General features: G+C 43.9%; 1 protein-coding gene and 1 long non-coding RNA gene across 2 annotated transcripts in view; one reads left to right on the forward strand and one right to left on the reverse strand.

Moving 5' to 3' along the window:
- The window catches only part of LOC128504543 (uncharacterized), a 33,815-nt gene extending 9,305 nt beyond the window's left edge, over positions 1-24,510 (forward strand). Inside the window, exon 4 of the long non-coding RNA XR_008355469.1 lies at positions 24,320-24,510. This is a non-coding gene — a long non-coding RNA (uncharacterized LOC128504543). The remainder of the gene's footprint in view (positions 1-24,319) is intronic.
- RYR3 (ryanodine receptor 3) overlaps positions 1-24,994 on the reverse strand; it is a 185,999-nt gene that overhangs the window by 88,147 nt on the left and 72,858 nt on the right. The window contains exons 28-47 of the mRNA XM_053474626.1: positions 24,161-24,369; positions 23,239-23,399; positions 23,022-23,058; positions 22,401-22,564; positions 21,759-21,924; positions 20,918-21,004; positions 19,834-20,060; positions 18,160-18,958; positions 14,315-14,515; positions 14,134-14,236; positions 13,540-13,677; positions 11,280-11,553; positions 10,121-10,235; positions 7,440-7,572; positions 6,961-7,064; positions 5,073-5,208; positions 1,781-1,961; positions 1,433-1,541; positions 947-1,067; positions 489-658 (exon numbers count right to left, since the gene is read on the reverse strand). Coding sequence (XP_053330601.1) covers positions 489-658; positions 947-1,067; positions 1,433-1,541; positions 1,781-1,961; positions 5,073-5,208; positions 6,961-7,064; positions 7,440-7,572; positions 10,121-10,235; positions 11,280-11,553; positions 13,540-13,677; positions 14,134-14,236; positions 14,315-14,515; positions 18,160-18,958; positions 19,834-20,060; positions 20,918-21,004; positions 21,759-21,924; positions 22,401-22,564; positions 23,022-23,058; positions 23,239-23,399; positions 24,161-24,369 — 3,635 coding nt within the window. The remainder of the gene's footprint in view (positions 1-488; positions 659-946; positions 1,068-1,432; positions 1,542-1,780; positions 1,962-5,072; positions 5,209-6,960; positions 7,065-7,439; positions 7,573-10,120; positions 10,236-11,279; positions 11,554-13,539; positions 13,678-14,133; positions 14,237-14,314; positions 14,516-18,159; positions 18,959-19,833; positions 20,061-20,917; positions 21,005-21,758; positions 21,925-22,400; positions 22,565-23,021; positions 23,059-23,238; positions 23,400-24,160; positions 24,370-24,994) is intronic.

A 24,994-nucleotide genomic window follows, 5' to 3' on the forward strand; every position in this document is an offset into this window, starting at 1 on the left:
CCCCTCTGCCGGATACCCCAACCTCCCACTTTCCCAGTATAACGTTCAAAATGGAAAAACTGTGTTGGAAATTGTTTCATTCTGGTAGAGGCCTGCAAACGAGATTCTCCTAGCTCCTAACAATATATGTCCCTTGAGCATTATAATTTCATTACTGTTTATTAAAACATAGTTCATGAAATCATCAACAATAAACCGAACTGTAGGACTAACCGAAAATTACAAAGTAGTCCTCCGGCACACGTAACGTTATTTGATCTACCAACCCTCGGAAACAATGTCTCTTTCGGACAGAGAGCTCCCCCTGCTGGCCAGTCATCATAAATTCAAATACCTGACCTCTATCAGTGTCAGTGGAGGGCCATAGGGCCATACTTTGTCCACTGGCGTGATACAAAAATAAACCTTCTGCTAAAGAACATTAAGAAACAAAGGTTTATCATATTAACAAAATGCCTATCCAAAGGTAAGTAGAATCGTACACTTACTGTGTCAAGAGAAGCCGATGCTCTTAGATCAGGTAAAAAGGCCACCTCCAACAGATGAAGGAGGAAGCTTTGGTCCTTAATACCATACACTCTGTCTAGAAAAAGCACCATGGGGGCCTTGTGATCGGGACAGAAGCTGGCTGCCATGTCAGGCTCAAACACAGAACCGTCTGAAAGAAAATCACATAGGTTTCATTTCGGTGTTTCTGAGAAGCGATTAGAAAATGGCTTTCTGTTATTATTCGCAATAAAACCATAACAACAGGATACTGCAAGTAAATAAATAGTATCCCTCCCCCGATGGACATAATTAGCAGGTAATATGTCATCCAAATAAATATGTTCGTACACCTGTTAGGTTGAAGAGCTAATATATGCCTCCCCGCCATCTCAACAACATCATAATTGTTCTCATATTCAGTAAAACGAGACAAACAGCACATTTCTGGGATGTTTACCTTTATTAAACGCGGGTAGCTTTAGAGGAATACTAATGATTCCCACTAGGTCTTCTGTGGGTACCAGCGAGCGGAGGATGGATCGAATTCGAATAGCTTCACCTTTACCAGTCTGGATCAACTGCGGGCACAGCATGAACCCGATGTTTAGCGCACAGGTGCATTCTCCACACGCAACGCTTGCAATTAGGCAGGCATTAAGATGAAACCATAATTGTTGCTTGTATTACTGCAAATGCTGTGCGTCTACCCCTTTCAAAATGATTTCAATTAACATTTTGCCTTAATGAAAAATATGGCTGCCGTTCCAACGACATTACTGGCCCCATACAACTAAATGCCTTCCAGAACAAAGGTTACTGGAAAAGAGAAGACAAATGTAGTCAACGCGGCCACTTATTAAGCCTCGTAGATTGCAACGGACCATAGCTGGTACTACATGACGACCCATATCTCGAATACCACGAGCGTGTTTGGTTTACATACGTGGGTTTCTGGAGCACAACGTCCCAGAAGATCAATAAGCGCAGAATAGAAAGACATTATAGCATTTCCCATGTGTACAATCTCTTCTTCTTCTTCATCTTCTTCGACCCTAAAACAATATACGATAATATGGTTATGTGGAAGAAAAAAAAGACAATCAGAGGGTGGTTTTTCGGGGCTTAAAGAGTACATTTTTGTTTGACACTCCCTCACCTAAGATGAATGGGTTTATTGAGGGCTTTATCTTTGGTTTTAAGCTTAGTAGGAATTAATAAGTGGGAAGGGGGCTTTGGAATAGCAAATTTGTGAAAGACAACAGCGGCCTCTCGGGCAGGACAAGATACTTACACTTCCCTCTGATACCCCTGAGAAGGAAGGTCCAGAGTCGGGTTCTCAGAGATGTTAATAGCTTCCTGCATCGCCGACAGTAAACCATTTCCACCCTCTCCTCGCAGCGATGGCCCAAAACACTCAGGCCGTCGGATAAGGAGCTTCACCACCACGCTGGCGTTTTCTTCCACGCTCTCACCTGGTAAACAAGAAAGACAAAAGCGGTGCTTGGTTACCAATATGCGAAAGCTCAGGAGAGCTCCAGTATTGTAACGGAGCTTTGCCCTCAGGTGTGCTACTGGGATAGAACATTTACACTGTCAGAGATAATTAGAGGAGAAAACTAAACAAGACGAAGAACACAGAGTACGATTCACTGCGGCAGGTCCCACATCGCATCTACAGAATACGTTGTGTCTGCCTGGCATGGACACAATATCCACAAATAGTTAAAGCTGGAGCTAAAAAAGATACTACACGGTCTTGTGATGGTTCTGCTCATGTTGCAGAGGAAGAAACCAATACTCTGTAACCACTATATCTTCAGTTTAAATATTTCCTATTGGTGACTGATTCTATTAAATACAATAATAAATCCTAATAATAGGGACAGCTGAGAAATAGGAACACATCGATATATGTAAATGTTCAAACTCTTCAATAATACTTCTTTACTAAAAATGTTAAAATAAACAAAATGTGCACATCACCTGCATAATACAATAATGACGGCGTTTCCGTTTATTACTTCCGATTATTATAGTTACAAACAGCTAACTCTATTACCACAGATTAAACACAATGAAACAGATGACATTATTTTCAGAATGTCATCCCAGCATATATTAACATCTCACACTGACTTGTTTGTCCTTTGCAGATTACCCTTTATCTCCCGGAATATAATGAACGTCTGTAATGATGCTACGGACTCGCAGTGGCGGAACTACCGGGGTCGCAGGGGTCGCGACTGCAACCAGGCCCTGGAGTTCTGCCAGTCAGGGGGGCCCAAGGGGTGCCGAGCGGTTGCTGAAAACGACCGCTCGGCAACTCTTGGGCCCCGCTGAATGACAGAAATCCAGGATGCCTCTGCTTCCCGCCGCTGCCGCCGCCTGCCTCAGCGCTGCCCAGAGTGCAGTGTTGGGAGCATGAGGCGTTTGTCTCGGGTGCCGGCGCTTCACACTGAGCGCCGGCATATGACGTCATATGCCGGCGCTCAGCAGTGAAGCGCCGGCACCCGAGACAAATGCCTCACGCTCCCAACACAGGAGTTGACGGTAAGTGACCTACAAAGGGGGGGGTAGGGAGGGAGTGGGTAGATCGTGAGAAGGGGGGAGTAGGGAGGGAGTGGGTAGATCGTGAGAAGGGGGGGTAGGGAGGGATAGGGTAGATCGTGAGAAGGGGGGGTAGGGAGGGATAGGGTAGATCGTGAGAAGGGGGGGTAGGGAGGGAGAGGGTAGATCGCGAGAAGGGGGGGTAGATCGTGAGAAGGGGGTAGGGAGGGAGAGGGTAGATTGTGAGAAGGGGGGTTAGGGAGGGAGAGTGGAGATTGTGAGAAGGGGGGGTAGGGAGGGAGAGGGGAGACTGTGAGAAGGGGGGTAGGGAGGGAGAGGGTAGATCGTGAGAACGGGGGTTAGGGAGGGAGAAGGGAGATCGTGAGAAGAGGGGTAGGGAGGGAGAGGGTAGATCGTGAGAAGGGGGGTTAGTGAGAAAGGGATAGATGGGTTGGTCGGGGGGCCCTTAACAGATTCTCGCACCGGGGCCCTGAGGTTTCTAGTTACGCCCCTGCGGGCTCGTCACTTCAATGGCATCAGCCTTGTGGAGCTACAGCTCAGAAAGTCAACAGGCTTTGGGCTAAAATCTGGTGCGTTACCTGCGGGAGGGGGCAGCGCTTGGTCCTTTGGCCTTTAGGCTACAATCACATGAAGCCAGGGGGCTCTAACCTGAGGATGCATCATGGTAGTGTTTTGATGGGGGTACAACGGCCACCACCTCTGTGACAGTACAATAAGTATGCTGTCTGGGCCTTTAGACCTTTCCAAGCACCTGCTTTTCCCCATTAGACTTGGCCTCTTAGCTGGCAGGTAGAGGATTCTTTTTTTATAACCCCAGCCAATGACCGGGGTCAGTAATGACAAATTGTATTTTAGTCAATCACCAATATCTGGGAAGACAATCTAGAAGACTTTTTGCGTGTGTGTGTTTTTTGGCAGGCCATTTTGTGATAAGATACTCGTCATTCCCCTCTTGTGGGGGGATCCAGGTCATTATTGTGTGGGGTTTGATTCCCCGCTTACTCACTGATGTCCAATGCACAGCAAAGTCCAACGAGTGCTAAGAAGCACAAATAAACCGGTTATAGAAAAGGACGTACATAAACACTACATGAAGCCTTTGCCAGAATGACACTAACCAAGTTGTTCATAAAAAGAAAACATTGTTCATGATCCTGAAGAAAATCAGCAAGCACACGCTGCATTGTTCATGTTCCATGAAACATCTTGTATCAGAGCCATGCCGAGGAGGCTCTTCAAACACTTGAAAAGCCCATCACAAAGCTTTTATTGTACCTTACTATCCAATGGAAACAATAACTGGAAAGGAGGTAAAGATACTCTGAATCAGGGCCAGCCCCGCCATATTTATGACCTTGGCAGATGCCTTGCATGACAAGCTGGTGGGAGGTGGTACCACAAGGCTTTCACTTTTGACCATAAACATGTACATGAGGGAGGGGGGTACTATGCGTTTAATATTGTAGGGTTAGCACTCAATTAAAACAACTGTAATTGTAAAAAAAATGAAGGAGACGGTCTTGACCGTGTGACCCAGAGGACCTGCTCATTCACTGAGATGTAAACATAGCAATGGGAGAGGTTTTGTCTATACGACACATAAAGCGGATTAAACCTCCAGTCATCCCATGAATGATGTTCCATTCTACATTGTGCATATGATCATTTAACCAAAGTACAGGCAAGCTTATAAGATTGCCTTCTTAGAAGAAAAGGATCAATAGTCAAAAACATTCAACTAAACTGGAGTAATTCTGCAGAAAGCATGTCCTTTTTAAAACTATCATGCCTGGTCACTATATTTGAATGATTACACAAGCAGTGTAAGTACCTTAAACACATACTGAGAACAGAATTATTACACAGGAAGGCTGCAGAGAAAAGGAAGTGCACGTATAAGTAAATATTATATATATATACACATGAAGATGTGATAGATATATCCGTACAACTGTTGATAACAGTTTAACACATTATTGTAACTTCAACCTGAGATGATGGCCGTTTGTACTTACCGTTCACAAAAACAGCAAAACGCAAGAATGAGAGATAGCGCTCGCCTTCAATGGGATTCCACCCAATGTCAGGGTACCCCTTGGCTATAAGCATCGGACAGCTCTGAAGTCCACATCCTGCCAAGTAAGTCACCACCTGGAGGGATAAATATTTGTTCTGTGTCATCTGTCCTCATATTCTTAGCACAAAAGTCATATCGCTGACACTGAACGGCAGCTAAGAAGCATTCAATTCCCACTTTCTGTTTTATGGACAGGCACAAAAACGTATCAGCCTCAGGAGGGTTTGGTCCTGGTGCATGTTTAGTAAGAAGTCAATTCAGATGCCAGATAAGAGCTGTCAGAAATGAACTATAGAAGAGTGTGGGTTTTCTCTAAACACCTGCCTTGTACCTTGTGCAGCTTTCAAAGTAATTCAAAACTACCTATAGCTTGTGCTGGAGAAGTACCAGGTTCAGGAGCAGATCGCCTTAGTGGGGGATCAGGCTCCCTAATGCGCTGCTACTCAGGGGACTGCAAACTTTCTGCACTCAACTCAAACGTTCCAAATATTTGAAATAATACACAGGTGCAGTGTCACAGACGTTTTCGGCGAGTGTGTGAGTGGAGTACATGGAGGTTTATAATGTTTTCTATACGCTCAGATGTAACGGTATTACATAAAGGCTAACGGAATCATATAAAGGCTCTTGGGACACTGACCACATTTCACACAGATCTGTAGCGTACTGAGTTGGTCTTGAGGAGGAAATTTTGTGAACTTTCTCCTTTATAACACAACAAACCATAATTAGAATGGAATGATGTGAAAGGGAAAAGTGTAATTATCTTCAGTCCTCACCTGAAACAACTTTCTTCCATGATGCCAGTCTTTGGTGCACATTAAGAACGCTTAAAAACTTAGGTTACACCTAAGGGACGCCTATAATGCTCATATGGGGCAGGATGCACGGTAACGGTGCTATGACTTACAAAACCATGTGTATCGCTTTCTCTTACGCAATGTGTCTGAGGATTGTGTTCAACATTTTTGGACCGCAAGGTTTCATGAAAACGCAAATTGAAAAAACATAGTTACAATAATATTAATGTAAAATTACAGTTTAGAATATGTCCTTTCCTGTGTCACGTTTCCATCCTGTGCATGTCGTTTTTTTTAAAAAAATGTAGTGACACTCCTCACATCATCTTGAGGGCCACATTAAAAGGTCCTAAGAGGCATTAGAGGTGAGAGTCTCTCTCATGCGCAGACTGGCTGTGTGTATTCGCTAGAGTTTGGGTCTGCAGAGGAGTTGATAATCATGTCACCATGATAATCTACTATGAAGTGACAACTAAAATGAGGAGATCTGAGCTGGCCCCATATAATTACAGCAGTGCTGTTACAGTCAGTAGAACAATTTAGAAACACATACAATAACACATACAATAACACATACAATAACAAACTGGTGCAAAGGAGAAGAGGGCCCTGCTCTCGCAAGCTTACAATCTAGTCGGAGGGGGGAGTGAGACAATAGGAGAGGACGGCTTGGATGGGATGAGTTGATTCGGTTCCGATGATGTGTTGAAGCTGTTGATTATTCAGATAATGCATAGCTAATCAATGAAATTGTTTCCAAGTACCCCTACAACATTAACTATGCAATATGCAGGGCCTCCACACCCCTTCTTGGAGAGACTTGTTGCTAAGGCACAGTGAAGTTTGTGTGATGAAAAGGTCAACACTCTTGCAGATGATCAGAGTAGTGCATACACCCAAAGATGTTTACACCCACATGTGAATTTATTGCATGCTGCTTATATTATAGCGTTTATACGTCTTGAGTTCTTGTATATCTGCCACCACACTGCAGCTCTACAGGTTCTGCAATGATTTTGCCCCTACCTTCTCCAGGTCTGGTTCCTGTAAAGCCAAAGCAAGCTCATTGTTGTCCATTACAGAAGCCGCGGCAACATCCAGAGGTGTGGAGCCTCTCATTGATGGAGAAGCTGCAGCAAATCACAGTGGATAGAGAATACATCAATTTACAAAAGTTTAAAAAAGACATGGTGTTAGTGAGCTCAATACAACATTTACACATATTTGAATCCACGGTATGTGGGTTTATTAAGTACCTGCGGTTCTATACAGTAATGAAGGAGTTAGCAAGAGGGTTGCAGTTTCACCTCACAGAGAGTGTGAAAATCAACTACAAATAAAGTAAGAGAACCTACACAGCCTTGTACATGAGAACTACACTGTATGTATAGCAACACTGTAATTATATTGTGGTAGCGACAGAGTGTCACCATGTGTGGCCATATCAAGCCCAAAACAAATACAAACATTAAAAAGTCACAAATCGTTCTCTGGACAAATCATACCCAGTCCAACGCTGCTGTTTTCCAACAAATAGCCAAGATGTTCAAACATTGCCTTTTGGTTCTGCCTGCTGATTCTGCAGAAGTAGCACAAGAACCGACAGCAGCTTGCCACCATCTTGGGGAATGTGATTTGCTGAAATAGGACATCAGGAACAACATTAATCAGCATCACCAAGTACAAGATAGGTCTCTGTACTTAGATCTAAATGTCTAATATGCCACACATTACACCATTTAGGTGTGCAAAGTTAAAGCCCTCAGTTAGAATTTGATAAGACAGACTAGATGGAAGTCATTCTGCCTCACGCTGTTTACTTCTTGCTGCATTGTACAGCTGATGAAAGTCTCGACATTGCTTTTGTAAGTACAATGAACACCAAATTGGAACTTTGGCTGGTACCGAGAAGAAAATAATATGGCAAGTTAGAATTTGTATTCTTATTAGTATTTAGACTTGGGCACCAGGGGGCTCTTCGTGTTCGTCTTCGTGCTCGTCTTCGGCAAAAAAAAAAACTTCGTATTCCGCGAATATTCGCCTGGTCCTGTCTTCTCTTCGGGCGAATATTCGCGGACATTCTTCGTGCTCGGGTTTTCTTCGTTTTCCCCGGTTAAGGGGTTAAAACGGAGTTAAAGCCGCTCTGGCGCCAGGAGTTTAAATGTCCGTATGAGCAACTCTATTGGTCGTCAGCAGGGGGCTCGTCTGCCATTGGTTGATGGCAGACGAGCCCCCTGCTGGCGACCAATAGGGTCGCTCGTACAGACTGTTATACTCCTGGTGCCGTAATTGTTCGGCAGATCCCGCTGGTCTCCCTGTTCTATCATTTATTAACTGATAGAACAGGGAGACCAGCGGGATCTGCTGGGTAAGTTGCAGCATTGGGATTTTAAAAGTCTGCACGAGCGACTCTGTTGGTCGCTCGTGCAGACTTTTAAAACCCCAATGCTACAACTTACCCGGCACGTCCCACTGGTCTCCCTCCCTGTTCAATTAATTAAATGTCCGTACGAGCGACCAATAAAGTCGCCCGTACGGACATTTAACTATCTGAACAGGGAGGGAGACCAGTGGCATCGGCAGGGTAAGTTGCAGCATTGGGGTTTTAAAACCCCAATGCTGCAACTTGCCCTGCCGATGCCACTGGTCTTTAACTAATTGAACAGGGAGGGAGACCGATGCCACTGGTCTCCCTCCCTGTTCAATTAGTTAGTCTGTGCGGGGTTAAATGTCCGTACGAGCGACCAATAAAGTCGCTCGTACGGACATTTAACTCTGTACAGGGAGGGAGACCAGTGGCATCGGCAGGGTAAGTTGCAGCTGCAACTTGCCCTGCCGATGCCACTGGTCTTTAACTAATTGAACAGGGAGGGAGACCGATGTCATGCCTCCCTCCCTGTTCAATTAGTTAGTCCGTGCGGGGTTAAATGTCCGTACGAGCGACCAATAAAGTCGCTCGTACGGACATTTAACTCTGTACAGGGAGGGAGACCAGTGGCATCGGCACTGCCGATGCCACTGGTCTCCCTCCCTGTTCAATTAGTTAGGGGTTAACTTTATTTTAAAGGGTTAAGGGGCCGTGCAAGTGAGCCTATTGGTCGCTTGCACGGCCCTTTAACCTATGGATTTCCGCTCCCGTTAACCCCTTCGATGCTGTGTTAGATAACGCAGCATCGAAGGGGTTAACGGGAGCGGAAATCCATAGGTTCGCTGTCAGGGGCTACAAAGACCGTGCGAGTGAGCCTATTGGTCACCTGCAGGGTCTTTCTCTGGCATCAACCAATTGGTTGATGCCAGAGGAGGTCCCTGTAGGCGACCAATAGGCTCATTCGCACTGCCCTGTAACCCGTGATGGCGAACCTGCAGATTTCCACTTCCGGGAACTGCCGCGATGCCGCGAAGACAAGGTAAGATGAAGGGGGGGAATGGTAGACGAAGACGAAGACAATCACGAAGATCTTCGTGGTGTGTGTTTTCGTCTTCGCCTACGTTTTACCGCCGCCGTCTTCTCTTCGGCGTGTCTTCGGAACGAACACGAAAACGCACTCTTCGTGTTCGTTTCCATGTTCGCCCGAAGACGAATGCACAAGTCTAGTATTTAGTATTATGAAGGGCTTCTCCTCCAAGAATAACTGTTTTGCTCTGCCATAGCTGAAGTGAAAGAGCTCACTATGTATGGCAGCAGAAGCTCACAACATTGATATCCTTTGTACGTATATCCTTTGTGAGAACAGGCAGTTGAAATCACAATCCTTCTGCAACCTCATCAGCACATAAACCCAAATGGACCATTTACTGTGACTGTAGATCAGGTGCTAAAATCCCAAGATTCTAACCCTGACACTTCCCAGGTATGGGCAGCAGATCTCTGCTTCCTCGTTAGTACATGAGAGACAAAATATACTGCCACTGTCTTCAGATACACAAATGTGCACGTTTTATATCACGCGGGTTCATCCGTCAGGAGTCAGGACAGCGGGACTTCATTGGGCATCGGAAGCACGCGTTTTTCAGTGCACTTTACAATTCTGCTAAACATGCGAGATGATGCCCTCTGCTGGGAAATCATGTATATTTTCAAAAACAACCACATTCTTTTTTTTATAAGAAACAGGCTACACATAGAGCGATGGTAGGCCAAAAATACTTCTGTTTTTTAAAGTAGTAAACGGAAGGACTTTGTTACCTGAGACTTGTCACCTCCCAGCACGTTCACCATGACCTCCATCACCGTCTCATGCATCCCCAGCACACGCATCAAGTTTGGATGCTGATAGAAGACTTTGTTGTTCATGATGTCACTAAAAAAGAAAAGGTTATACATCACTAAGACCATAAATAACGAGTTCCAAGATGTCTCACATGTGGGGGTTTTCCATAAAAATATCAGGCAACAGAACCCAAAATCCTGCATAGTAAGTAAGTTTCACAAAAACAATATGTATGTTTCTATTACGAACCGCTGTTAATAGTGCTTTTATACATACGTGTGTAGAAGTTAAGACAATAAATTATGCTTTTCACAACGCACAGAGGATTCCTAGGACAGCCTTGATGGATAGTGTAACGTCTGATTCCAAGGGTCACACGTAAGGACGCCATTTGGCCCCAGGCTATTATAATTGTTTGATGTTCGGTCTGAAATATTGCCTTCATTACATTTAAGATTTATTCAACTTCATGTTTGTGTGTGGTGGGGTATTTAAGTGTGGGAACATGTGTCTTTGGGTATGTTAGTGCCGAGTATCTAGCTGTGTTGGTGCATGTGTCTGGATTCTTACTGCTTTTTGCATTATTGCCAAATAATCCTCTACTAACATGCATTACACAGCTAAAAGGCCATATTTTCTCTCAACAAAAAATGAATGAGGCGCGCACACACACACACACACACACACACACACACATACACACACACACTTCTGATCAAATGACCCACTGCATAAAAAACTTAAACCATTAATATATACTCAGTGAGGGTTCTATCCCAATTGGTTACTTTAAACCTTATGTTCATATTCTGAAGTCACTTAAAGGTGTTGTTCCACCTGCTCTGCTGAATTTAACATTTTAGGCGAATGCAAAAGTAGAAATAGCATTCCTTGCACTGTTAAATTTCTAAACATTTACCACAATTCAACAAACAGATATGCAAAGCATACAAGAGCGCTCAATTAAATGGAAGCCATTGGCATGTGCCATATTTGATTTGTCGGCTTATACTCTTCTTATTTCATTTGACCTCGATTGTGCACAGGAAAGGGAAAGAACAACTTATATACCAAAGCTCATGTCCTACCATTGGCACAACAGATCAACTCTAACACTTATTTGCTGAAACCTACCCAAGACCATCAATCATCAGCATCTCCTCTTCTTTGCCCATACGGACACTGAGCAGAGAGCGGATTTGTCCCAGAGAAGCCAACAAATTAATAGTGTCTTCTACGGAGGCGGCGCTGATGGTGTAGGTTTTCCTCATGGCCCGTAAGAGCTCCCCGATGCTGTCATACTGTCGACGAAGAAGGCTGAACATAATGCGCACAAGTTCAGGGTCCTGGATGTGGTCTTCCTGAGCCCAACGCACCATGGTCTGTGATATGAGCTCCTTCAATGTGGCTACAAGAAGAAAAGTCAAGCGATTGTCAATGTAATTGTTTACATGATACTGTTTCTGTCTGGAAACGATAACCAAAGGTTGAACTTCATCTACTAGAAGTTACATTTACTTTTAGTGACCTACATTGAAAGGAATGCATAAAGACTTCATCAAAGTACCTTCAACAGACTGGTAAGACTACTAATGGGACACTTATAGCCTTTATACTATTTAGTTCAGGTAAAACTATATAACATAAGCAAAACGTTAGCGCTCATGCGATGTCAGACATAATGACAAAATCGTGATGTAAGCCACTGTAATGTAATGCAACGTCATCTACCACTAGATGCCAGCATCACACAGCAGGAGGAAGCCAATGGCTTCCTATCAGATGTTTGTATGTAATATTTTAGGCGATAGGCAGACCTGGTAGATTAGCAATGGCTGGGAAGATGCAATTTTACCCCGCACAAGTAGAGGCAATCGTGTACTGGTCATGTCATATTCATAGTGCCAAGCAAAACTGATCTGCCTGGGATTAGATTTCATCTCCAACAAACCTTTTCACACTTGGAGCTCACTCATTAAAAGGCTAATACTATAAAACTCAATATGCTCATTGGAACTGTTTAAAAGTAAACAAATGGAATATCCTATAACTGGCCACTGGTTTCTTCCTTCCACCTTTAAAATATGTATTTTACGGCCAGCACACTCATTAAAATGGAACTGCTGTCATTACAATCTTTCAGTATAGCGACATTACGTTGGTGCTTTTTTATTTGTCATGCAGTGTAATTGCTTAGGAGATATTTAAACATTCTCCCCAAAGAAGCTGGAGATGGGTGACAGTCTGTGGCAGAGCCAGCATTATCTGATCAACTTAGTGGACCCAACTGTAAAATGGAGTATATAGGAAAAGTGCCAGATCTGCTTTAAATCATTAATAAAGTTTGATCACACACAACAAAAACACAACGATGCTGCAGGAAACACTGGGAAGGGGCGCTGCTGGTGAGCTATATTTTCCATCTGTCCATCATTACGATATTTTGTCGATGGGAAAGATTTACAGTCATCAGTGCACCACGAGATCACCCGGTAGGATAGCATTGGCCTCAAAGTGGATAAATGTGAGCATCTGAAGTATGCAGCCAAAATTATAAGCGTACTGCATCCAAGTCAACTCTTTACTGAAGCTGTCGGGCTGCCGACAGGTGGTAGCGTCTCCTCCACAGCTGTAAACAAGTCACAGGTTTTTTTTTTCATGCGTCATTGAAATATGACTCCCTGAACCGGGCATAAGATTAGCTCTGGTGTCCGATGGCTTATCACGATCTGTTGAGAGGGTACGTTTGGGAGGGCTTACCCTCACCCTAATAAGCTACTTCAATTTTTATTTTAGTTTACTTTTAGATATTAGCAGAGATTGAAGTGGATTAACAAGTGTCACCTAAACCCAATGAATCTCAGCAACACGTTGCCAGTAACCTCAGACATCAGGCAATGTTTTGTTAAGGAGCTTATATCACCGTAAACACCTCCAATTAACCCACGTCGTATTACAAGCAAGGTAATCTATATGTATTAATAGCCAAAGCCTTCCAGCAACCCAGCTTTTCCCATGCAGAATTCTGAAGCAGAATGTCATATGTCGCATCGCACACAAGTCAATCATACACGAGTGGTGGGACAAGAAGTGATATGGAGCAGCTTGGGTAAGGTTGGATGGAAGGGAATCCATTAGCTTTAAATTATAACAAGCTCTGTAGAAAAAACATGACGTATTTCATTATATTATAGCTTATGATTTTCACTTGTCCAAGGGAGGTGAGATTGTGGCAAACCTGGCACGTGTAATCAATTCTCTTTCCTGAATTACTCTCCCTTTTGTGGGGGGCTTGGGAGGAACAAACATGCAGATCCTAAGAACAGGAAAATAACATTGCCGCTTCTATGGTATACGAAAAGGTGTCTGATCAACATTAATGAATGCTACATACTTGGGGATTTCTCCTCCTCCTCTGCTGGGTCCTGTTCTTCTGTCTTTGAGCGGCCTTTAATTTTGTATACCAATGTTCGGAGCCGACCTGTCCATGAAGTATCCTCCTCTTCCTCGTCCTCTTCATCTAGCGGAATGCCTTCATATCAACAAGAGGCAATACATTGTTCAATAAACATTCTTCAGTTCAGTTAAGCATTTCCAAATCTTTCTTTTTCATGATGCCCGTAATTGTCTGTATTTCATGAAATATGCCTTAGTCTGCAGTCACAGAAGAGCCAAATGGATGCAGGGAGACAGACCTGTGTCACAGAGGCTAAGAACTTAAGCTACAACACTAAAGATGGAAGGTCCTAAGATGTTGGGTTGTCTTTATCTGATTCATCTCAGAATATCTTTGGAAGGATGGATGTTGTGCAAATATTTTTCAGTGCTTTTACATTAAACGGGAAGACTCCAGCCACTGAACACACTTCTACTGCTTTGCTAAATAAACGTGTCACTAAAAATCCAGGTAACCCAGTTAGACAATGATAAAGTGCCCAAATAAGCTGTGATTAAACTCAAAGGCCTGTATCCCATTTAATAGAATTACCGCAATGTATAAGAAGATCCTCGTGGAACTCATAGAGCTCATCCCGTATCTCCTCCGGACACGGACAGTTTTCTTGCGGTTGGAAGTTGAGCAACATGTTAATCTTAAAAATAAAATATAGAATCATCACTCACTGCAACAGCATATGTTCAGAAATATATTCATTGAAACACCACCGTACCTGCTCCTGTGGAGGTGACCGGAACTCCCGCGTTTTCTTGGCAGTCAGAGCCGCTGACATGTTAAGCGCCTGCATTAACTCATTGTAGCGGAATTTCTGATTGTGCTGTAGTTTTGACACAAAGTTATCAGAAAAGGAGACAATGGACTCAACTCTGTGTTTCAGCTCACAATCGCAAAAGTAATGAAGAAGCTCACACATCTGTAAAAGATAAGGAAACATCAATTGCAAATATATACAAGCACAATCTACACCTTCAAAGTACCGTATTTGCTCGATTATAAGACGACCCTGATTATAAGACGACCCCCCAAATCTTAATTTTAATTTAGGAAAAAAAGAAAAAAAGCCTGAATATAAGACGACCCTATAGGAAAAAAGTTTTACCAGTAAATGTTAATTCTTTTAAACACTTTTTTTAATAAAAGGTATGCTTGAGAAAAATATTTTGGTTTTATTTCCTTCTATTTTTCAACCTGCCCCCCAGTTATGCACATCTGCCCCAGAAGTTCCTTATACCCCCTATATGCCACTGTGCCCCATGATATGCCTTTTAACCCTCTAAATGCCACAGTGCCCCATGATATGCCTTTTAACCCTATATGCCACTGTGCCCCATGATATGCCTTTTAACCCTATATGCCACTCTGGCACTTAGAGGGTTAAAAGGCATATTATGGGGAAGAGTGGCATATAGGGAGGTTTAAGGCATTTCAGGAGGCAGAGTGGCATTAAAGAGGTTAAAAGGCATTTCACAGAGCACTCTGCCTCCAGAAATGCCTTACACCCCCCATTTAACACTCCCCCCTCCCTCCTCAAAACTTACCGGTGCGTGGGGGGGGGGGGGCGCATAACACAGGAGGGTCCAGGTCCCCTGCATCTGAGCCCCAGGTGCTTAGTCCGGACAGCATGTAGAGCTCCACGCGAATCGCGTAGAGCTCTACACGTTTCCCGGACTAAGCACCGGGGACTCAGAAGCACCGGTAAGTTGGAGGGGGCATAACACAGGAGCATGCAGGTCCCCTGCATCCTCCTGTGTTATCCCCCCCCTCCCCTCCAGCTTACCAGTGCTTAGTCCGGGCAGCGTGTAGAGCGCTACGCGATTGTATCGTGTACAGCTCTACGCGATTATATCGCATAGAGCTCTACACGCAGCCCGGACTAAGCACCGGGGACTCAGATGCACCGGTAAGTTGGGTCGGGGTTAACACAGGAGGATCCAGGTCCCCTGCATCTGGGTCCCCAGTGCTTAGTCCGGGAAGCGTGTAGAGCTCTACGCGATTGTATCGTGTAGAGCTCTACGCGATTATATCGCGTAGAGCTCTACACGCAGCCCGGACTAAGCACCGGGGACTCAGAAGCACCGGTAAGTTGGGGGGGGGTTAACACAGGAGGATCCAGGTCCTCTGCATCGCTGCGGGGGATCTGGATCTTAGTCTCATAATCAGACCTATTTGAGGTCTGATTATAAGACGACCCTGATTATAAGACGAGGGGTATTTTTCAGAGCATTTGCTCTGGAAAAAACCTCGTCTTATAATCGAGCAAATACGGTACATTTGCTTTAGTACACAAGAATCCTCAGTACCTGGAAAGAAGGTTGTCACAAGGAAAATAAAGACGGTTGTCTCACCCTGAATACTGGTGTTATCTAACTCCCGTCATGCAAGGACATCTAAAAGGTTTGGGGAAAAGGGCATATGCCCAGGGCCCAAACATTTCACAGTAGCCATAACAGCTGAGTCTAACAAAGATGGAGAGATAAGACACTAGGGTACTGTAATAGAAGGAGGGGTACTGAGTGCAGGGCCGTAGGAAGCATGAGGCCAGAGCGAGACACTCACATCGGGCGCAGCTGCGTGGGGGAGCACAGCCGCCCGATCAGCAGCTGCAGCCTGCAGGACTGGTTGGGGAGATCACAATCTCCCTCTAACCGGCCCAACGTTAGGGAGCGTGAGGTCTGTCACTTCAGACCTCGGCTTCCGTGCTCCCTAATCCATATGCGCCAGCAAATGATGCTGAGCACGGGGATATGACGTCATCCCCGCGCTCTGCATCAATAGCCGGTGCCTAGTGATGAGGGAGCACTTAAGCAGAAGCCTGGAGTGATAGACCGCGCACTCCCAAAATTGGATGGAGGATGGACGGTGGAGGATGGAAGATGAGAAAGGTAAGAGATGGGGAGAAAGAGGTGTAAGGGCAGTGTATGTGTGTATATATGTGTGTTTTTGTAAGCTTGTGTGTATAAGAGCAGTGTAGGTATCTGTGTGTTTGTAAGCTGGTGTGTGTGTGTGTGTATGTGCATATGTGTGTAAAGGGGTGTGTAAGGGCAGTTGTGTGTATGGGCAGTGTATGTGTATATGTGTGTTTATGGGCAGGTGAATGTAAAGGCAGTTTATGTGTATATGCGTGTTTATGGACAGATGTGTGTAAAGGCAGTGTGTAAGGGCAGGTGTGTGTAAAGGCAGTGTATATGTGTATATGCATGTTAATGGGCAGGTGTGTGTAAAGGCAACACGTATGGGCTGGTGTATGTAAGGGCAGTGTATGTTTATATGTGTGTTTATGGGCAGGTATGTATAAAGGTAGTATAGGGCAGTCGTGTGTAAGGACAGTGTATGTGTATATGCGTGTTTATGGGCAAAAGGCGCTAGCTACGGCTCTGACTGAGTGAAGAGTGAATTAACTGGGGAACCCAGAGGTGGCGATGGTTGGAGAACCTGACGGGGCAGTTAAAAAGGCAGGTGCAGTTTTAAAGGCAGTTGTGACTTATGTAAGGAATGCCAGCATATATAAAGGCTTTAATGACCTTTGGCAATAAGTTGGACAATAAACTTTACATTGTTCTACTGATACACCTAGGGCAGTGATGGCGAACGCGTGGCACGCTTGCCGCTGTTGGCACGCCGAGCCGTCTCTGTGGGCACGCCGTGACTACAGTCATACACTGTAGTCACGGCGTCAGCTCCCGCGCAGGGCCGGCCTTTGGGGCCGCGGGGTCCGACGCCGCCGCTCATCAGGGGGGTGCCAACTTGCGGCACCCGGCACCCCTCCAGAGACGGACAGTAATTCCGCCGCTGGAGGAGCAGGCTCGCAAGGGAGCGGTATCGAAGGTCTTTAACAGATCTCCGGCTCCCTTGAGTGATTTTAAGCCGTGTTGAACCCCCACCACAGGACTCCTGAAAGGTAAGTGAACTTCAAAGAGGGAGAGGGTAGTTAGGAGGGGGTAGATAGGGAGAAGGGAGTGAGACAGGGGAAAGGGGGTAGATAGGGAGAAGGGGTAGATAGGGGAGAAGGGAGGGAGAAGGGGTAGATAGGGCAGAAGGGAGTGAGAAGGGGTAGATAGGGCAATCATACTCCTATCATGCCAAGTCTGCGAGTACATCCTGGAATCTGGATATGCCTGGGCATGATAGGAATGTGATTGCTGTTCCGGCGCTCAGCTGTGAAGCGCACACCACGGGAAGACGGACGCCTCCCGCTCCCACCGCAGATATTGGAAAGAGCTAATACTTAATTCTCTGTTGTTATTATTTAAGCTCAATAGTTTGCATCTCTTGTTTCCCACAGTCCTCTGAAATGTCCCCTGGGTCCCACTGCCTTTCCTAAAATAATCTCTTTCTATTAATATGTTATATTGATGCATACTGTTGTATATAGTCATTTTGTACCGAAAAAACGTCCTCTCCATGTTTAATATGCAGTGTTGGCACTTTGAGGTCTGTAACTTGTTTTGATGCACAAAAATGGGCACTCAGGCCCAAAAACGTTCGCCATCACTGACCTAGGGGGTCGCATTGAAAACACATAACAAAGAAGTCATCAATATTTTAAAGGCAAGTTACCTGGAGCTTGACAGACTCTGGGAGTCGTGTCTGTAGCAAACCTTTTGGAGGTGCCTTTGCATCTCTTGTAGCCTTTTCCCCAGCTTCCACTGCCTTTTCTTCATCTTGTGCATCTTCTTCCTTCTCATATCTCTCTTCAATATCTTCGGGGTCACCAAAAACATTTGGGTCGATCAGCAGCAGGATCTGCCTAACATCTTCATCCTCAAAGACTCCCATAATGAGCAATGTGGCAATCAGCTTCAGCACGGGCACAAACTGGAATTCTACCTTGCCCCCCACAGGGTCTCGGATGTGGTCACCACTACTCTGCACAGCTTCTGTTAGCATTCCAATGGCTTTCAACTTCAGGATGTCCACAGGAATCTCAGGGCCATGCTGCTGCCTCTCTTCACCAGTTAGTATAAAGCAGGGTACTGTAAAATGCAGGTCAGATTTCAAACAAGTACTGCACCCTACCCCTGGCAGGCCATGTCTCTTGGACTCATCAGGAAAGAGTTGGATCTCCCGAGTGTCATCAGTGATAGGAATAATAAATTCATTATTCATTATAAGCTTCCCCTCCTTGGCGGACTCCAGATAGATGCTAATAAGAAGGTCATAGAAGCCAACACGTAGCAAGCCAGGAAGGTATTGGTTATCAATGGTGTAGAGTAGCTGGGACTGATCCACATGGCTACACAAGGCATGGGCTACACGATTATTGCCTAACGCACAAACTGCGCAGTACAGCTTCAAAGTGTGATAATGAAACTTCATCAGGTCTTCCTGCTCAGAGAGCTCTAAAATATCAATACACCTGATACACAAAGAAAAGAAAGAGAAATAAGGGCAAATACATTTCATAAGACAACATGCAAGCAAGCTAGGATGTTTTATTGCATACATCCCACTATTTACAATAGACAAAGAGTAACTCTTTTTGACAACTTATTTATTGGTAGCATATAACTGAACTTGCCCACACGCTAGAATTTTCACATTACAACAGATGGCAAAATTCCTAGAAAGTCCTAGAAAACAGGCAAGATAGAAAAGAGATGGGAAATGCTTCCCTTTCCAATGCATGGTGAATGCAGTGTGCATAGGGACTGGACTACCCAGAGTGTAACTTTAAAGGGGGTAGTGAATGGGTGGAGAGTAAGCAGGAGAAGGTGGAAATTGAGCAGGACGTTTATTTGTAACTAAACGCTGCTCTCCTACTCAGGAGACTCCCAGGCATAGTGGTGATGTGGTTTATGTCATCTTCCTTAATTATTCACAGTTTATGAAATAGACTTCAAGACCTTTATGTCTGTGCAAGACCTCTATTTACCGAGGATTACCATCTAGCTATAATTTTGCATTTCAACAAGGTGCCTGGATGGTGGAACCAGTTGGGGCAGTACATTTAGTTTGTCATGGATCACCCAATTACCGCACGTTATTATTATTAACCTCACAGTATGTATTAGATTCTACTGCAATCTCTCATGTATTGTATTGGGGAGACAATGGTGTGTTTTGGGCAATACAAGCACCATAAACGATTCTACATAGCAATGTACCGTACTGAACTATGTGTGTGTGGTGCCCATCAAGATTTTATCCTATCTCATCAAGATTTTTTCCTAAGCGTCTCAGCTATAATAGTATCCCACATGAGCCGCAAAGAATTATTTAACAGCAAGGCACCTATTCTCTTCAGGTATGTGCAGCGCCATCATCTGCAATGACTCCAGACACTGCACCACCCAACCGTGCCTCTCGCTCACGCGCTCCGTCTCCACCTTCAGGAAGTTGTTTGGCATGCGGCTCCAGAGGACGGGCGTGATCGACTGCACGTCCAGCCGGGGAGGGCACTGCGGCACAGGGTTCTTCTCCTCACTCTTAAATATTGCAGCAGAAAGTGGCATAGTGTTCTGTTTACATGAAACAAAGAGGCAAATACTTAACACGTAGGGATAAAACATATTCAATGGTACCAATGGCTTCACACTAGCAAAGGTTTTTTTTTTATTGAACCATTAACCGATTAATGAGGCTAGGGTGGTGTTTTAAGTGGCATGTTGAGTTTTTAGTGAATTGGCAAGGTGAGCACATAGCAAGTTTCTCTTCTGGGACTCGTTCATTTAATCGAAAATCTGTCCCCCTTTCCACATGCAATTCCACGTTTGGCCAGAGGAGGCACATGAGATAATTCGCAGCCAGATGTTCGGCAAGTTTTTCAGCCCCACTGGTCTGATTCTTAATTCCAACAGAGGTCAATCCATGGTGTCCTTCTAGGTGAGCGACTGCATATATTTTAGCGCAGCTTGGCCTGTGTTTCGTAAACTAGTTGTGTGGAATGTAACATGCCTTTGTGATCAGAACTTAGCCTCCCCAAAACTAGCTCTCCATGACGCATTACAGTTCATATAGAGATTGGCTCTCACAGGCTTTACCGCGTCTGTCTCCATATCTACTTAATGCCAGATTTGTTATGTAATATCATTTACTGGCAACAAACCCATCACATCTACCTCAAAGATATAGCAAAAAGTGCTTTTAGGCTCATATATTTAATTGCACCAGGATTTTTCTCCTTCGCAAAAGATAACAGCGTTCCCCTGCATAGACAGATTGCCAATGTTCCAAATATACGGCGTTTGTTTGCTATTTTATTATTTATTCAATTACCAAAAAATTCGGAAGCATTAACACGTTGCGCATTTCATTTTCTCATTAACCAGCTTTGCCGGCAGAGCGACATTATCAGAAAGAAAGAAATATGACATGCCTTTAATTTTCCGAGCTCAAACTGGAAGAGATTAGTGCTGGTCGGCTGCAGGAAGACTGCTGGGAACAGCTTGGTGTTTGGCTCAACCTAAAAGGTGAGAAATTAGTTTGGAAAACTGTGTGAAAAACTATAGTAATTCCCAACAAATAAAACGTAATTAGAAATGAAAACAGAAAGCCCATTGTTAGTCCATCCAATTATTTAATACCATTCTGTTGCGTTTCCTTTATGATATTATAATCTGGACACATAATAAGGAAATAGGCTTTATTTTACAGCAAATACTAAAGATATTCAAATGCTTGCAAGACAACAGCATTATACCCCAAAAGTAATACATTTAAACTATAATAGTAAAATTACCGGTAATGAAAGGATGTTTTAGTTCACCGAGAGGGTGGTAGATACGAGGAATACCCTCCCTTCAGAAGCAGTAGCGGCTAATAGCGTTACGGTTATTTAAACATGTAGAGGATAGACATATGGCTCCTGAATCTAAGGTGAGACCAAAGACTCATTAAGGTTTGACTCTGACAACAGGAAAAATCAGCCAAAGAGTTGGGGCGAATGAGTCTATCTGCCGTCAATTATGTGTTTGTAAAGCTATCGTCTACCGTAAGAAAAACTGTAAAATGGAATGGAGCAGAGTGGAACTAAATGTCTAGAATTGGAACCTCCTACACCGGCCCGGAAAAAGGCAAGAACCTAGTGTTGAGGGGAATCAGGCCCTTCGTAGGGCACAACTAACACAAATACAAAGCAAATGTAATACTTTTTACATTTTCTGTTCTATTTTCATAAGATAACCGTTCGTGGTTTCAGATGAAAACAAAGACCATACCTGATAGCAGGTTCCAAGCTCTTTCCCATTAGCTGTGAATGACAGCAGTCCAGTGGCCAGGTCCACAAGGCACCCGATTTCAACATCTACATTGTTGCGGCTGGACCTCTGGGAGCCGGTGGAAAGATCACCTCCCCAAACCATGTAACAATTACTTCGTTTAACACTGAAAGAGCAAGGCAAACAACATATGACCAATGGCTGAACGTGTATGTGTGTTGATGTGTACATATACATATGATATGTATCACCTACGTGATTTACATATTTACTGCTGAACCCAAAGCTTCCCAGAGCCAGGCTGTTTGGTCAGTCACTCCTCGGTCTCTTAGCCACTGACCCAATGACATTCTCACCTTCGTGAGTCTTTCGTGGTACATATATTAACATATTAACTGTGGAAATGCTGGTTTACATTGTTCCAGTGGAACAATATTGGATTAAGTGACTGAACCGAAGCTAGTTCGCTGTAATGCATGACTGCCAAACTGTAGCTAGGCTCAGTGGAACCAATAAGGCTGTTCTCAATAACGTCAGGGTTTCCAGTATAACAACCTCACAAACATATAAAAGCAGACAGCTGTTAAAAGGGCCTTAAATTATGTCTAGAATCGAGGGACGCAAAAGGATTGCCTTTTTTACCTTTCGTGGACTCTTCCTCTCTCATCCCCTAAAGTGACAGTCACAGTGCAGTTCTTGCTCAGGTCAAACTTTTCACTGTAAAAGTGGTAATCTGGGGTCACCCATCCGACCCACACTGAGGATGGGTCCTGACCCGCAAATATTCTCACAGAGTAATAATAAGACTGCAAGGAAATGCAACACACAATGGATTATAAGAAAAAAAATTATTTACTGAGACTCTCAATCAATACACTCCTTGTGCATTTGTTTTTCAAGTTAGTAAAGTATTCATGGGTCGGCAAAGAGCCCCATTCCTGGGCAAGGCTTGTGGAAGTCTACACGATAGTGGGCCAGGCCTTCTTGCCCAACCCTGACCTCACATACACTCCTTTGTCTGAATGGGAACACTCCAAAGAGTGGAAGCTGTTACGGCAGCTAAGCGGGATGTCCAACAAGTTAATATAGGTGTGATGGTCAGGTGTCCACACGTTTTTGGTCAGTGTATGTATATGCATGCACATGAGAGGGTATCATCCTATAAGACACAGCTAATGAATACTGTGTTCATAACTGAAACGGGCCTATGTATGACTGGAGAATAAAGTTAACTGCACAAGAACAAAATAGTTGAATACTTACTGTAGTAGTATGTGAAGTTGCTTCCTGAAGTTGGTTTCTGCAAAATAGAGGGAATTCTTTTAACAAAACATTTACAGCATTACATTAGTCTTGTAAAAATAAATTTTGAACAGATACAAACTCACAAAAGTAATTGCGAACCAACAGGGAATAAATCATTTCAAGCAGTAACAATATGTTATAATGTGAAGGAAAACAAAATCCAGCAGCAGGCTACCTCTTGGGGAAGTTCTCATCGCCGATGAATGCAGAGTGGAACTCGACAGGCATACTCAGCCTGCAGTATATCATATCCTCGTTGCTGTTCTGGGTACCAAATGTTTTGTGTGTGACCTTAAGGCACGGAGGGCTTTCTACTGTCCCATCTTTCCTTGTTACCTGAAAATGAAAAATATATCAAAATGACTGAAATCTCCCTAGCATGAGTGGGTCCTACTGACAGCAAATGAGGTTCCCCCTAATTCATCAACCTTCGGAACACAGGCCATAGTTCCAAGTATAATAAATGTGTTCTCTGATTGTAGTAAGCACAGGTCATATTGGATGGAGCTGTAATAAATACAAATCTCAACTAGCTAGGGGAAGAGCCAAAATTAAACCCCAACACATATACACCTTCCCTCTCATTGATTAGACCTCTATATTACTCAATTTACACAAGAATATCGTTGTTGTTGACAAAATCCCAAGGAGGGGCAGAACGTAAACCCCTGTAACAATCGTATGTACAGGTGCAGGTAGGAATCCTCCCATGATTTTATCAATGGCCAGAGTACCAAAATGCCACAGAGCCATGTCCTCCCTAAAATAATGACATATTTCATTTGCAGTGTACAATTATAAAAGTGTCCTTATGGAGTGAATACCGGGGATAGAGTTCTATATATATATACACACACATACACATATATATATAATATAATATTTAAAGAGCATTTTCAAGTTAAGAAAAAAACATCTGATTTTGGTTGTGTGTATGCAAGATTACATAGTACTCAGTATACAGAATGGGAGAACTCTAGGTAAGTTCTAAGTGTGGAATCTCAAGCTGTTTTTCTGTCACATTAACCCCCTGGTGATAGGAAACATTACCGGCGGGTGGGTGCGTTAGGGCATCAGCACACAGAACGAGTTTTTACCTCTATGTGAGGATGATCTTTTGGCACATTTACAAAAGTGGGTAAGCGTTTGCTGAACCACATGGCAACATCTCTGTTCGTATTGACAGCAAAGGGTTGGAAACCCTCCTGCAGTCCGCACATTGTGTAGTACTTGAAGGTGCTGGCATCTCTTCCCAGGTTCATACGTCCGATCTGAGACAATCCCAAGGAACATACAGGAACAAAACCTACAGAACACAACGGAAGGGAAAACCAGTGTATGTGGGAAGGTAGAGCAGATGGCAAGCTCAGTGGAAACTAATCTCTTTATTGCCTTACCAAAAGCAAGACTGTAAATTGTCTCTATCTTAATAAAAAAACACAATGACGGACTTATTTCCTGTATTCTACAAAGGGTAGTCACGTCCTACCACCCCCGAGAAGATGCTGCACTGGATCTCGCCCTAAAGGTTTACAACACTACGAAGACATCTTGTAAGAATCGGTCTTCAGACATATCATCAGAGTACAAATGTAATTAAGGAACATTCTGATGGTTCTCTGTAATGTGTAGGCATGCAATGCACATGGCTCTTTAAGAACCAGTCGCAATTTATACAGCTGCCGGCTAGAAGAAAATGATACTTAAAGTGGCTGGAACTTCTTGGTAGCAGATCAGAGCTGGTTTATTACAGCGAGCCAAAGCACCAGTGGATACGGAGAGATGACATCTTTAGGAAAATAGTTTGCTGCATGCCAAGGTCTGAATTAGCCAACTCCATTTGCTAATTAAAGAATAAATTACGTACAATATACATATATCTTTTTGAACAGCAATTAATTTGTTGGCTTCTGATGCAACAAGGCAGTCCA

Source organism: Spea bombifrons, chromosome 9, assembly GCF_027358695.1.
Source record: "Spea bombifrons isolate aSpeBom1 chromosome 9, aSpeBom1.2.pri, whole genome shotgun sequence".
NCBI classification, from domain to species: Eukaryota; Metazoa; Chordata; class Amphibia; order Anura; family Pelobatidae; genus Spea; species Spea bombifrons.